The 13,975-nt window shown below is 38.0% G+C and overlaps 2 protein-coding genes across 5 annotated transcripts in view; both read left to right on the forward strand.

Annotated features, from left to right (window-relative positions):
• lrriq1 (leucine-rich repeats and IQ motif containing 1) overlaps positions 1-3,823 on the forward strand; it is a 38,380-nt gene extending 34,557 nt beyond the window's left edge. For all 4 annotated transcript variants that reach the window (XM_085462615.1, XM_085462617.1, XM_085462616.1 and 1 more), the window contains one exon: positions 1,465-3,823. In XM_085462615.1, coding sequence (XP_085318741.1) covers positions 1,465-1,598 — 134 coding nt within the window. In that variant the 3' untranslated portion in view covers positions 1,599-3,823. The remainder of the gene's footprint in view (positions 1-1,464) is intronic.
• A 1,601-nt stretch (positions 3,824-5,424) lies between these two features.
• alx1 (ALX homeobox 1) lies at positions 5,425-11,579 on the forward strand. The gene is made up of 4 exons (XM_085462619.1): positions 5,425-6,968; positions 7,312-7,616; positions 7,976-8,104; positions 10,438-11,579. The coding sequence occupies exons 1-4, from the start codon at positions 6,779-6,781 to the stop codon at positions 10,771-10,773; spliced, it is 960 nt and encodes a 319-aa protein (XP_085318745.1). The 5' UTR covers positions 5,425-6,778; the 3' UTR covers positions 10,774-11,579.
• The last annotated feature ends 2,396 nt before the right edge of the window (positions 11,580-13,975 follow it).

Here is a 13,975-nt window from a genome sequence, read left to right on the forward strand (position 1 = left end):
AAAGTCATGGCTTGGAAATTCCTTAGGGAGTAAAATCAGGGAACGCAGCTTCTTTGATGTAAATCTTCATACTGAGCCTACGTGATCCTGCAAAAAAGTGTGACTAACAATCGCCTTCGCCTGTAAAGGGGCATACATCATCAAGGTGGGGGTTTAAAGTTAGAGGGTTCACTTAGTTTGGTATAGCAGTAAAGACTACATAAATAGTCTATAACCTGTTGCAATGCGATACTCACCTCTTGCCGGGACAGTACCATAAAATGCATTTCTCGGCTCACACAATATTTTCATTACGTGTGCAGAGGAAACTACTTAAGTTAAGCTCCTCTTGCAACCCTAATAGGAGTAAGATGACTGAAAACAATTTGTTTGGTCACAGTGGTTTGTTAAAATGAGCAGTTTAAACAAAAATAAAACTCTGTACTGTTAATAACAGAATGCACAACTAGCAGTGCTATTAGGAAAACATGCAGCAAAAGTTCAGTGTTTATTACACTGAACTTTTAGTGCAGTAATGCTTCTGATTTCAAACGCATTACTGCACAAAGTTCCTTAATATACTGAGCCACCAAAGCTGACCTGGAAATAAACACCAAAACACTGTGTATTAAGAGAGACCACGAGGAAAGGAAAATCGCAGTGTTAGCCCAACAGACTTGAACAAAATCAAAACTTAGAGATGTGTGATTATGTGTGACTTGTGAGCGGATGGTTATTCTATACAGTTTGCCAGCTGTGCGGATATTTGGGGCTAGCATAGAACGTGCGATGCATCCCAGCCCTCCCACCTAAAGAGCGCTTCATGCTGTTGGACTCCCTGTGTGAGGCAGCCGTGCTGACTGTGGGTTTGCGCTCTACACGTGGAATGCATCATACCCTGTAGAAGCGCTGCCTTTGTTCTGTATGTTTGAAAAGCTTTGTACTGATCCCCAGGTGAAAGTGGAACGGCCTGTGATACAGCACACACACTGCTCCCGAGAGGCACCGAACAACCCGCCTGCTCACACTTAAGTCTTTAGTGTGAGATTTAATGCAGCACCATCTCGAGTATTTTGAGTCACACAAAATTGACGCTCAATTTTCAAAACATGTATATTAAGTACATATTACAAATCCTCATATTTTAACCTACTTAACACTGCATCATTAGTTAAAGCTTTTATATTTACTTTTATGCCATGCATTTTTAAGTACTTAACAATTTCTATAATGTGACCCTGGCAAACTAACATGACGTTGTGTGTTGCAAAGATAGCCTTCCCTCTAGAAAACTATGTTATGAAATTAATAATAACCCATGTTAATAAATTCTATAAAATATGTGAGCAGACACAGAAGTACAAAATGAGTTCTCGGTGTCAACTGTTGTTTAAAAACACATATAGTATGAGTCAGCAAAGTAAATTCACTCTGCTTGTTTTGAATGTTAAATACTGATGCCGTCTTCTTCCATTTTGTCTCCAGGAAAAGAAGTCCCATCTCCCGCGCGAGTCACGTCTGCCCCGTCAAAAAAGGAGCGTATCTCCTTCCGTGACAACCCGGTTCAGCTGAGCGGTGGCTGGGGAGGAGGCAAGAAAAGGGACAGAGTGCGCAAGTAAAAACACAAAGCCTCCTTCCAGAGGTCACCACTTTTCCTGCCCTTGCTCTGCAGCCTCTAATAGATGCAGTTGCAGCTTTCTTATATGTACTTCGATGCATTTCGCGTCAAAAGATTATTAAAATATGCGTTGGAAGAGCTCACGTGGATACTTTAGAAAATTTTTAGCTATTAAAATTCGATGTGATTTTCCTTTGCCGGTCAGCTTGATTTTTAATGCTGTTTTATTGCCTGCACTAAGATGGAAAAGCAGATGAAAACTCAAGACTCCCTTTTCTGTAAATTAATTAAGGCCAACAGGACTCAGACCAGCCCAAATATCTGCAGGCGGTTCTATTATGTTCATTCAAGTATCAAATGCTGTGTTCTCAAGTATCATTGCCCAAACCTCACTGCATCCAACTAGCACCAAAACACATGGAACAAAGTCACAAATGTTGAGTGGATGACATGCTTCATATGCAAATGATGGCAGGAAATAAGAACCAGGACTTTTAATGCCTGTTTCTTAGGATGCTGTCATTTTGCCTCCATGCAGATTTTAAATACAGATTGTAGCTATGAGATCAGTCTTACCCTTTTCCAATTTTCTGTTGCTTTCTCAGAGCAGACTTTATGAAAGTGCAGAATTTTAGTTTGACTGCCCTGTATTTGCGTTTAACACTTGCTAACCAAAAGTGCACGTGAAATGACTGCATTTATGTTCTCAGCATAAACGTTGGTGTTAGATTTGCAACACTGTTTTCTTTATCTTCTGCTGTGGATCGTAATGGCCTTTTCTGTGTATTTGAATTTGGAGAGCCAAGGCGTCCGTCCACAAACACAAGCCCTACTGAAGGCAGTGAACATCAGGCTTGAAGGTTCCTTGCTGAAAATGATAAGTTAATGAATGTCAAAACAAATAGTCAGAGTTGCAGAGTGGCTCCCTGGAAGGAAATGCATGTCGGCCTGTTTATTTTCCTTCTGTCTTTCACTTAAGCATGGCTTGAGGCTGTGTTTTGACTGTACACGATCTGATGGGGATTTTTGTCTTGGAGAGTGGCGCATGCCAGAGATGTGGTGGTCCTGCCCACTTGGGGGCTGTTGTGAAACTGGAGAGCACTGTTCTCCTGCAGCGGGGAGACTGATTCTTCTAGTTGCTTTTTTGTGATCATACCAGTACTGCATAAGTCAAATCTGATGCTTTGCTTTACAGACAGGTGTGCCTATGTCTTGTCACTAGTATTACTTGACACAAGTTCAGATTTGCCATTAGAGCTGTTTTCTGCAGCTTCCTATTCTGAAGGGATGTTGTTAAGCTGTAATCTACCACTTTTCATTTCATTTGTTTACGTTTGGATTATGGGTAAATTATATGTAACCTAAGAGATCCAAAACCCATTGCCTTGTAAAATGAGAGCTCCACTGCACATTTAGATAAGACCAAGAATGTCCCTCTCAGCCTCGTCTGCCATGTCAATGGGACTCTGCATCCAGATCTCTCCAAGTGCTCTCTTTAAATGCATTGAAGTCCATAAAACCACATTTCCATGTTTTCACTACAATTTGCAAATTTTGCACATTTTTGCTGAACATTTTTGAAGTACGCTGTGGAGTTATAACCAATTCCTGGCAGCTTTTAGGTTCCTATGCATTTCTGAATATTTGAAAATGAATTAACAGACACGTGAAATGTTAACTTTGGCCAGTGGTTTCAATTTAAAGAAAGCAGTGGCTATCTGGAAAGATTTCTCAAGAACACTGGTGTACTTGCAGAATAATTCACTGTGATGTTAAAATAGTTAAAACATGAGAAACACACAGGCCTTTAAATGTGTAGGAGGTTTTTGGTGGTCCAACTAATGCAAATAAAGAAAGCTGTGGTGAGGTAATGCAGGATAAGGGTGTGGCGTGACCTTGACATCAAATTTGTGTGTTGCAAGAAAATAATATATATTCTGAAGTGATTACATTTTTTTTAGTCAATATTAAATCTTAAAGAGTTTGAATTGTATGTACATTCTTTAAAAGGGACCTTAATTTTGCAGAGATATATTGCGCTACTTAAAAATGCTTTAGAATGTAAAACCCTTATTGATAAAAATGACAGAGGAGTTGGATTCTATTTATTTCTACTTTATTAGTAACTCTGTCAGAGTAAGAACATATTGTGCAAGCTGCCCTCTAAAAAGGAAAATGGAAATGTTTTCATTATCAAATGTATCATTAAATGAACGTTTAGACACACTTTTTATGTCTGTTTTTTTATGATGACTCGAAATATAAGATGTGTTTTATGAAGAAGTAAATAAGAAACACAATTTTTGTATTGTAATAATAATTGATGTGATATGATTTTGTTTGTTAAATTTGGTTTGATAATGCCTAAACTGCCTTTTCCTTTGCTGCTGGTTTCAGCAGTTTACTACAATAATAATGGTTTATGTGGTGTTTTGTGCTTTTATAAGTACTTGATGTCTTTTAGCATCTCCCATGACACAGAGGTCATAGAGACTGTTTTGCTGTTCACTGATTATTTTTTTTGTTAAGCCTAAACCTTTTAGATATGTTTCAAGTATTAGGAAAAATATATTAATTTATTAATGTATTAATTGATTAATCATATGCGAAATTTATAGTCTACAAAAAAAACCCTTCACAATGACAAGACGAAGAAGAACGAATTTCCCATTTATAATTTCCCTGATATATAAAAAAGCATACACTATTATAAACAATGTATTTAACATTTCCTTTACCCTTGTACTGTACCATAGCATTCGATTACTTAACTGGACGGTTTGCAGTGGTTTCAGTCGTATAGGGGGCCTGTGCAACATGTTAACATGAACTCAGAAGACTTAGTGAAATCACTGAGACTTGAAGCTTGTTAGTGCTCAGGAATGCCTGACTATGGAAAAGCAAATGGCAAACAAAATGAAAACAAACTTTCGTGACGCTGATGCACTGCTTTCACTTTCTGAAATTCAGCCAAATGTTCTGCAGACTCGAGTGGCATCAATAAGCTCACAGTTTGTGCTTTTGGGGAAAATAAACTTTGGTCTTTTTCTGTGTGTGTTTCATGCAGCCAAAGTTTGAAGACATTTCGTTAAATTGAATTATACCCAAGGGTAGCTTTGGGCATCATGATGTCATGTTTATGCCTTCTGAAGTGGCAGATTTTGGCCTGTTCAGTTTCAGCTTTTTTGTGTGTTTGATCATGTTCAGTCACATTAAGGCTCAAAAGGTTGAGAATTAGTTCAATTCAATCATATATTTTAGAATTGTCTTTTTTTAAAGTCAAGTTGTAGGTCTTTCAAGGTTGCTCACATGACATTGGCAGCAGTACTTATAGAATTAGCCTGACTGATCAACTCATGACCAGCTTCTCCACTTTTGCAGAACCATGCAGGAGCTATTGTGGCTGGAATTTCCAGCAGAAAGCCCACCAAACCACAGTGAACTTTTAACATTTTCTCCACAGCATGAGCCAGTGTGCAAGGTCATCGTAGGAAGGCTAAGACACCCCCTGCTACTTAGGAGCACACCTATTTATTTTTATTTTTTCTCCTGTGGCACCATGCAGCCCCAGGTAACTGCCACTGACCCTCGAGCGAACCAAAGCTATGCATGGTGTGCATCGCAGGTGGTGTAGCTCAGGGTGGAGATGTGGAGGTGGAAGATGGGCTTTGGTTAGCGGTAATATAATTCTTACAATAAGAAAATACAGAAGAACAACTTTCTTTTTTTTTTTGGTGAAAAACTCGCAGCTGGGTCCTGTGTGTGTGTGTGTGTGTGTGTGTGTGTGTGTGTGTGTGTGTGTGTGTGTGTGTGTGTGTGAGGGCTTAATGAAACTAAACTTTCCCGGATGTTTCAATTAAGAAAAACAGGAATGATCAATATTCCAGTAATGGAACTTTTTAAGTTTATTGCTAAAGTTCATAAAATCCTCTTTTCACCCAGCAGACAACAGTGGCATCCTACTCTAATTAGAGAGCATAGTTTTAGGCTTTTAGTCCAACTGAAAAGAATTTCTCGTCTTATGCTTTTAAAAAGTTTTCAGTTAGTTTTGCAAGCATCAAGCAGCAGCTTCATGCAGGTTTGCAGCCGTAATATTAGATTCTTATTACAAAGCAATGAAGTGCACAAGATCCTCCGCGCAGCTCGAAATGTAATTTAAAGTTTAGCTAAAAATAAAACTTACTCTAAAGCCACCAGATATGACATTTACATTATTATCGTGTTAGAATAATAATAATAATAATAAAACCACTTCTTAAAATCCATATTTTGATCACGTAAAAGAGAAAGTCTGGAATGTGCCACGGTGTTAATAAAGATCTGTTTTTGGGTGCAAATAAATGAAAAAAAGAAGAGAAATCTTGCATTGGGTTTTCAGAAGGATTTGAAATAAGCAGATTAAAAATAAATAAATAATAATAATAATAACAATTTACCCGACAAGGACGAATGCATTTTCCACCTTCCTGTTTTAATAATTAAATATGATTGATTATTTTACTTCGTCACATGACAGATTCGCAAATGTCAAATCTGCTTTATATCGTTTTTACTAGTTTGAAGTTTCAGAAATGATCTTTTCTTTAAAATGGTAATAAATCAATCCTCCGAACTTAAATGACTTACTGCAAAATATAACAAACTTATTTATATGTTCACGCCAATGAAATCTCCTCATTTTGAGAACATCTGACTGTTGACTTCCTTCTGCTGCCTACAGGTTAAAATATCCCTCCAAATAAATAAATCACGAGCAGAGTTCTTACAACATTTCCAAAGACACGAATTAAATCCCATTTTCAGCTGAAAGGTTTAGCTGTAGAAAAATTATTGCCTCATTTTGGACGTCTAAACATGCTGTAAATTAAAGTCACTTTTGATTGTTTCCTCGAATTCGTTGTGGGTCTCCAATCACTTTAAACTGCTGTTTGGTTTGGATTCAGGGCGTAGGAGGAGTGGGAGGAGGGCGCTTTTTCATATTCAGAGAGGGGGTGCTCTTTAAGGATCTCGTTCTCTTTGGGGCTATAAAGACGTTGTGCCTTCAAGACAGAGCAAATTATCTTCATCGGCGAATTATTGCTTTACAAGTCGTCTCTACTCGTCGGTGCGCGAAGCGATTAGTTTCTCTTTTTTCTTTTTTTTTTAGTGACATTTGATTAGAGCGAGCGGTTTTCGGTGAAGATGATGGAATACATGGAGGATAAGTTTGCCTTGAAAAGTCAAGCGATGAAGGCCAGCGATTACTACATGGATCAAGTCATGGAGAGCCTGGACAGCGCGCAGTACTTCACCAAGTCTCCCCCAAAATGTGTGCAGGCCTTCGGGCTGCAGAGCGGCGAGCACCGCTCCTCTCCCTGCGGGGATCAAACCCGTGAGTACGCTCATTTTTGCAAAGTCAAAGTTATCCCGCAAATGTGTGCGCGAGTTAAACGAGTTAAGCGAGAGAGAGAGAGAGAGAGAGAGGGGGGGAAAGCTTACATTCCCCGAAGTCGATCTTTTCAATGACGTTTAGTTTTATTCTCCTACTTATTAATTACAATTTCTTTTGGATTTTTATTTTAATTTTTTAAATCGAATCTATTTTTTTTAACATTATCTGATATGTAAAATAATTTAATTTAATCTCCAATACAGGCTAGTAGGTTACATATTTTGGTGCAGTGACTAGCAAATTGAGACTGTTGTTGTTAACTTATCACTTCTTTGTATTGTAGCCAGTTACAGTGTGCCAAAAACAGATGAAGACACCTTGCACTCTGACCTCGGGAGGCCCATGGACGGTTGTTGCACTCTGCGGGCGTCTCCGGTGACCACCGGCTCGGAGAAAACCGATTTGGATGACATGGGAGACAAGTGCGACAGTAACGTGTCCAGCAGCAAGAAGAGGAGACACCGGACGACCTTCACCAGCGCGCAGCTCGAGGAGTTGGAGAAAGTGTTTCAGAAGACACACTATCCAGATGTTTATGTGAGGGAACAGCTGGCAATGAGGACAGAATTAACAGAGGCTAGAGTGCAGGTAGAGTTTACGGACCGACTCGTTTTTGCTTAAACATAATGAGAACAGGAGCCTTTAAGCGCTGAAAGGCGTAGCCTAGTACGGCAGCGGGCGTTAATATCCAAACCCATACAGCCTATGTATACGTGAATATATAAGCATAAAGGTTTTGATAGTTGAAATACATTTTCATGTTTCTTTTAATTTTTTGTTTGAATGTTGCAACTTTGTTATTTTCTGTTGTCCCGTTTTTTGTTTTTTTTTTGTTTTTTTTTTAAAATAGATTGGCTACTTTTCTGTCTTTCTGAGCCTTTGGGAAAAATAATATTAATAAATGTAAACATATTTTATATTTCTGTCTTTTTTCTTTTACTTAAAAGGTGTGGTTTCAAAACAGAAGGGCAAAGTGGAGGAAAAGAGAGCGCTACGGGCAAATCCAGCAAGCCAAAAGTCACTTTGCAGCCGCCTACGATTTATCCGTGCTACCGAGGACAGACAGCTACACACAGGCAAGTATTGAGAATTTTATTTTATTTTATTCATTTTAAGCATTCATGGACTTTATTCTCAGCGTCAAAAGAAAATGAGTTTCTTTGTCAGCTGCATGGGCTGGAGGCAGTACTGTGCTTTATAAAGAATATGAACTCTTTACTCTCACTCCTTTCTAAGCATCTCAGTTATGTAGGTCACTTCAAACTTAAATTAGTGCTTCGGCCACGATTGCTCGATAAATCACTAATTATGAAACCCATCTTCAGATAGGAGCCTGAACACTGATTAGAGTCGCTGTGAGGCGTCATGTCTGAATGAATGAGCTTATATCAGATTGCATGTTGGCTGAGCATTTGTCTTGCTGTTTGGACAAAGGTCAGTTACAAGATGAGAGGAGGTGAGAAGAGAAGAGATGCAGAATGTCAGTGTTTTTTGTGTCTTTTTCTCCTTTTGTTAGGTGTTACATTAAAAACGGACATCTGGCCTTCAAGTGTTGTGGAGACTTTTAGGTTTTCAGAGATGTAAATATGCACACAGCAGCTCTGTAGAGAGATTGGCATTTACACTCTGAGTTTGAGAAAAACAAAAACAAAACAGCTGACGTGTTTGATTCCAAGAGGCAAAAATAATAAAATGTAGTAAAAGGCAGAGTCACAGCTCTGCTATACCCTGGCCGAACACCAGGTTAGAATTCTGTTGGACTGTCTCACATTTTTTCCTCACATATGTTTCTGATAGATTCTCCTGGATATGAGCCATGCCTGTTCATACAGCTGATCCCCATTACTATCAATAAATGACAAACCTACTTGTAACCCTGTTGGCACTGGCTGTTTCGGTCTGCTGAAACACACTGGACATGAGTTGCATTGCTGTGGCTTTTAGAGAACTTTCTTTTTTTTTTTTTCTGTCAGCGAGGTTTTCGGTTGTCGTTGATTTCTGTGCAAAAGTTGAAGTCATGCTTAACAATGATGCATGTGGTCAAAAGGGCACCAGTCGATTCTTATGCTAGTTTAACTTAAGGATGTTCATCTGACTCCCAAAACAACCTTAGTCAGTCAAAACGTATTTGGCATTTTGTCATTTGATTTTCAGAAAGCCATGCTTCAGCAAAATGAGCTCTACCAGTTTGGTTACTGTTGATGTGCAATTTGCAGAGTCTTTTGAAGAGGCAGACATATTTCAGTCACTGTTTTTTGACCGAGGAAATTTGCATGCTCCTTAGTTACATTGGCCTGTCCTCTCAGTTTATTGGAAATTTCGCACTGTGTCAGGATCAAATTGTTTGGATGTGATCAAGCAGTCAGTAGACTCTGAGCTTATAAGTTAGACAGTCATCCTTCTGTAAGGTGAAGTTTATTAAAAATCGGTCATGTAGTGTTTGCTGTAGCTTATCACATGAGTGTATCTCTTGTGTTATCCTACTACTCCCTGACTAAATTTTGGCCACATGACCTTTTAGAGTGAATTTAGGACATTTTAAACTACTCCGGAGTCACTACGACTGATAATCATACACATCACCATCAAACGTAATCATATCAGCAGTTCACTGAAAAATGTTCACTTAAAATTTCATGGAAAGATGCATTACAAACACAACCCTTTAAACAATAATTTTAAGTTTTCACGCTTTGTATAAAAATATTTTTGTCCACATTTACATTTATTGTATTATTAATATGCAACCATTTAAGATTCCTGTAAGTAGTTTTTACACGCTTTGGATAATCAGGTCCGGATATTTTAAGTTGACCTTTCAAGCATACAACATGTGGGATGCCCAAGCACTCACTGTGAATTTTTATTCTTACCTGGGCTCAGTTGGGCATCACTCAAACTTTGTATTATAGCGCTGTCAGTGTCAAAACTATGTAATATTCATTGCTATTCTCCTCTCTTTTTTTAGGTAATTGTTAGAAAACTTTAGTGCTACAGTAAAAGTTTAAAATCACTTGCAACTTTCCAGTTGCATGAGATAACATATATATAAATAACAGAGGACATTTTAAAAACAACAACAACAACATTTTTTAGTGAAAAATACTTCTGTAAACTAGATGCTTGTTAACTACATACACTGTATTCTCTGTATTTTATGTTCCATATAGACAGTTCGAAAGGCAATAATTGTACCCAGGATACATCATAGTTTACTTTACAAGATCATGTCTGTAACCCTGTATTTACAATTCTCTTAAATTTTTTCAAATGGTAAGTTACAGATAACAGGTCAGCGTACAGTGTCTTTACAAGCCCAGTTATTAATCCATATAAACTAATTTGTACTGTATGCTGGGATGAATTGAAGCCATTCCCTGTAGTATCTAACAGCCTCTTCACCCAACAGATCACCAACAATCTGTGGCCGAGCCCAGCTCCTGGCAGCTCTGTGGTCTCCTCTTGCATGCTGCCCCGAGGTTCCCCTCCTTGTGTCACTTCTTACTCCCACTCCCCTCGTTCGGCCGCCACTGCTGCTGACCATGGCTACATGGGCTTCCCAAATCAGCAGAACCAATTTGGCCACGTGTCTCTCAATAACTTCTTCAGCGCAGACTCGCTTCTCACGCCGGCAAGTAACCCAGCTTTTGACACCAAACCTGAGTTTGAGAGGCGGTCATCCAGCATCGCCGTGCTGCGCATGAAGGCCAAGGAGCACACAGCCAACATCTCGTGGGCCATGTGATCAGGGTTCCCAGAAAGCCCGGATACTGTGTGGGAATTTATTATCTTTTTCAATTATCACTTTTTACACAAAAAAGTGAACTGTTCTGAAAAAAAAGCTCTATGTCACTCACAGTGAAGCTCTAACAAGCCTTTCTTTGCTCGGTGGACTCGAGTTCACTCTCCTACTACTTATGGTTCTGTGCTTATTCAAAAAATAATACACTCAAGCTCGGACCATAAAATTGAACTAGGAATGAAAGTGTATGACAATCAGCTGTGTTTCTGGCTGAAGCCTGTTTGAACTAATTGAAAGTTGTCATCAAACGGAACCAATACATTCATATCAAGGTAATGGTCCCAGCAAATATTGTCACTCTGGTGAGAAGAGACATTTAATGAACCTTTGTGATCGGTGGAGATGAAAGCTGTGATGTGTATAAGCTTTGTCGTTGTTGTTTTTCTTTTCCTATCACCATTTCCTCTCGACAGAGACAATAACAAAAACCAAAGGCTACCGTGGGATTTAGTACCACTTTGTGCACACTTGGATCCAGAGAGAGGGGTCCAAAACCACTTCAGTATTTCCAAGCACTGTGAATAGCTTTCTTTTACCTTTCATATTTCTCCCTGTCTCAGGACTGAAGATGAGCAGAGCAGAGGAAAAACCTACTTGGCGTATTAACGTGTCTGTGTGCTTTGCAGCAAAGCTGTAATCTCTGTTTTCTGCCTTTGTTCTGTATCAAAAGAGGCAGGTGTTGTTGTTTTTTAATCATGTTTGTGCTATAAATTTATTTGATGGAATCATAATAAATGGATTTTACTTGATTCTGGTATGGCTGCATTTTTAAAAAAAAGATTACACTGAGATGTACGGCAGGTGTCGACAAACCATGGAAGAACCTTTACATCCAAGATCTTTTATTATTTCTTCTTTTGTGCAGCAGAGTTTTAATATAAGTTAAGAAATATTAAAAACATGAGAGTGTCAAACAGTTTTACTGGGTGATGGTTTCCATCATTATTAATATTAGTGCTGCAAATGTTTCTTTAGTCTGTATCTCACAGAACACCCACATCTATATTAATCTGCAGCTGACTATTTCTAGCAAATTCACTCTTTACTCCACTTTGAGAGATTGCTTAAGAAATGATTTAGACATTTTAAATAATTACATTTGGAAATTAAGTTGTTTTTAATTATGCTGTTCCATAGTTGCACAACTGGTTTATTATGGGAAAAATAGATTAGACAATTAAAGTCATGCATACCTCAGTTCATCAAAGTCAAGTATTTGTTTGGAATACATGATTTTTAAAATGATTTGTTTAACTAAATACCTCTATTTGGATAAAAATCAACGTCTTCATTCATTTTTTGGCCGTAGGATATGACTATGTTCTTTTACAAGGAATTTCTTTGTTTCACACGGAATCATGTTTATGCCAAAGAGCTGCAACAAATACCTATTTTCTCCGTTGAATATTTTTTGATGACTTGGTTATTTTGTCTGTGAAATTTTGTGAAATATTGAATTATATTAATAAGTTCAGCATTTCATTTAACAAAGATTTAAAAAAAACCTACTGTGGTTGGTAGAAAGTAAAAAAAAAATGCTGGATAAATGGCACAACAAATTGTCAGCATTCTTTCACTTTACAAATTGATTGTAAAGTGAATCATTTTGGCATTAGCCGCTGCAGTTTAAGCAAGTTTTAAATATTATCTGAGAGATATAAAGATAATGAAAAATACCAAACAAGCTGTATGTAACAAACTGTATCCACTGTCTTTGAATACTTTTTATCTTACTTCTCTGGCCTGTTTGTGGCTCAGTTTCTACTGAACATGTAATTTTTAAAAAATGGTCACAAATGTTAGCGATTTGTCAAACAGATGGACACTAGAAAAGTCACTCAAAGAGAAGTTAACAGCGCTTGAGAAGGGACCTATTTTCAGCTGTGGAGTGACACAATGCTTTAGTATTCACGCAGTAGGACAAAGGGATTTGGTTCAAGATAAACTACAGTTTCTATGGTTATAGTAATGGAACAAGATATGAATAAGGGATATACGAATTAGATATATGACTCTTATGTAAGAGTACTAGCATACATTAATTGTTGGATTTAAAATGTGGTACTTACATGGGATTTGTTTACAACAAGAAAATATATCTGGAACCTTATCCAAAATCAGACCTTTCCTGTGGAGTCCAAGTCGGCTCATTAAATGCAGTTAATCTATTTATTCACCAACACCACAGTATGTAAAAAAAATAAAGTCTTGTAGTCTATCATGCTGTCATGTAATTAGGAGCATGTCATGTTCTTTCTCTGCTGTTTTTTTTACTGACATCATCGCTTTGTTTTGCTCTGAAATCCCAGCCAGCGGTGAATTGTGTTTTCAGGGAAACCCTGTCTATAGGAACAGCGGGCTTGATTCAATTAGGACCGTAACTTGTGTCAGATGCCTCGGTTTGGAAATAGGTTTGTTTTTTTGAGGTACTTCCTGCTTGCTGCCATTCTGAGAACACCAAGTGCCTTATCGGCGCACGTTATAACACACAAGCTTTGATGCTGAAGTGTTCATGGAACGAGCGCTGCATACACTCCCAAAAGTTGCAGTGAGACTCTTCTTATAGTGAACAAATAATTTACGTATGTCTTCACTTTTTCACAACTGCGTGTATTGTGATAAGATATTTGTAATAAAACTGCAGTTTAATGTTGCACATACACTTTCAATTTTTGAGTGGATCATGGCTGTTGTCACCAAATCATATCTTCTATTAAGTACTTAATGTTTGATTGTTGTAATTCTTAATGATAATATTGTGTCAAATGTTCAAAAGTTAGTCATCCATCCATCCATCCATCCATCCATCCATCCATCCATCCATCCATCCAGTGGGGGAAATTATTTGAACCTCTGCTTTATTTGTTAGTTTGCTCAGAGAATATGAATCAAAAATCAAGAAAAAGGACATTACATGAACGTTATAAATTGATTTGCAAGTCACTAAAATTACAAGGAGTCAGTAATAAGTCAGTCAATCAATTACAGATACTTGTGATCTCAACTCGTTATGCGTATAAAGCACATCTGTCACACAGTCTGTTTCTTTGATCCCATCCTCTCTACCTCCGAGGACAACAGATGTCAGGAACAAGTGTAGACCTGCACAATATGGCTACAAGACCATCACCAAGAAGCTTGGTGA

This window comes from Copadichromis virginalis, linkage group LG7 (assembly GCF_057382275.1).
Source record: "Copadichromis virginalis isolate Kocher_CV1m ecotype Utaka linkage group LG7, C_Virginalis_male_GT1.1, whole genome shotgun sequence".
In the NCBI taxonomy this organism is placed as follows: Eukaryota; Metazoa; Chordata; class Actinopteri; order Cichliformes; family Cichlidae; genus Copadichromis; species Copadichromis virginalis.

Coding starts and splice junctions, on each gene's coding strand:
- alx1 (XM_085462619.1), top strand. CDS start 6,779: ATGATGGAATACATGGAGGATAAGTTTGCCTTGAAAAGTCAAGCGATG. Junction 6,969..7,311: donor TCCCTGCGGGGATCAAACCC/GTGAGTACGCTC, acceptor TTTGTATTGTAG/CCAGTTACAGTGTGCCAAAA. Junction 8,105..10,437: donor GGACAGACAGCTACACACAG/GCAAGTATTGAG, acceptor TTCACCCAACAG/ATCACCAACAATCTGTGGCC.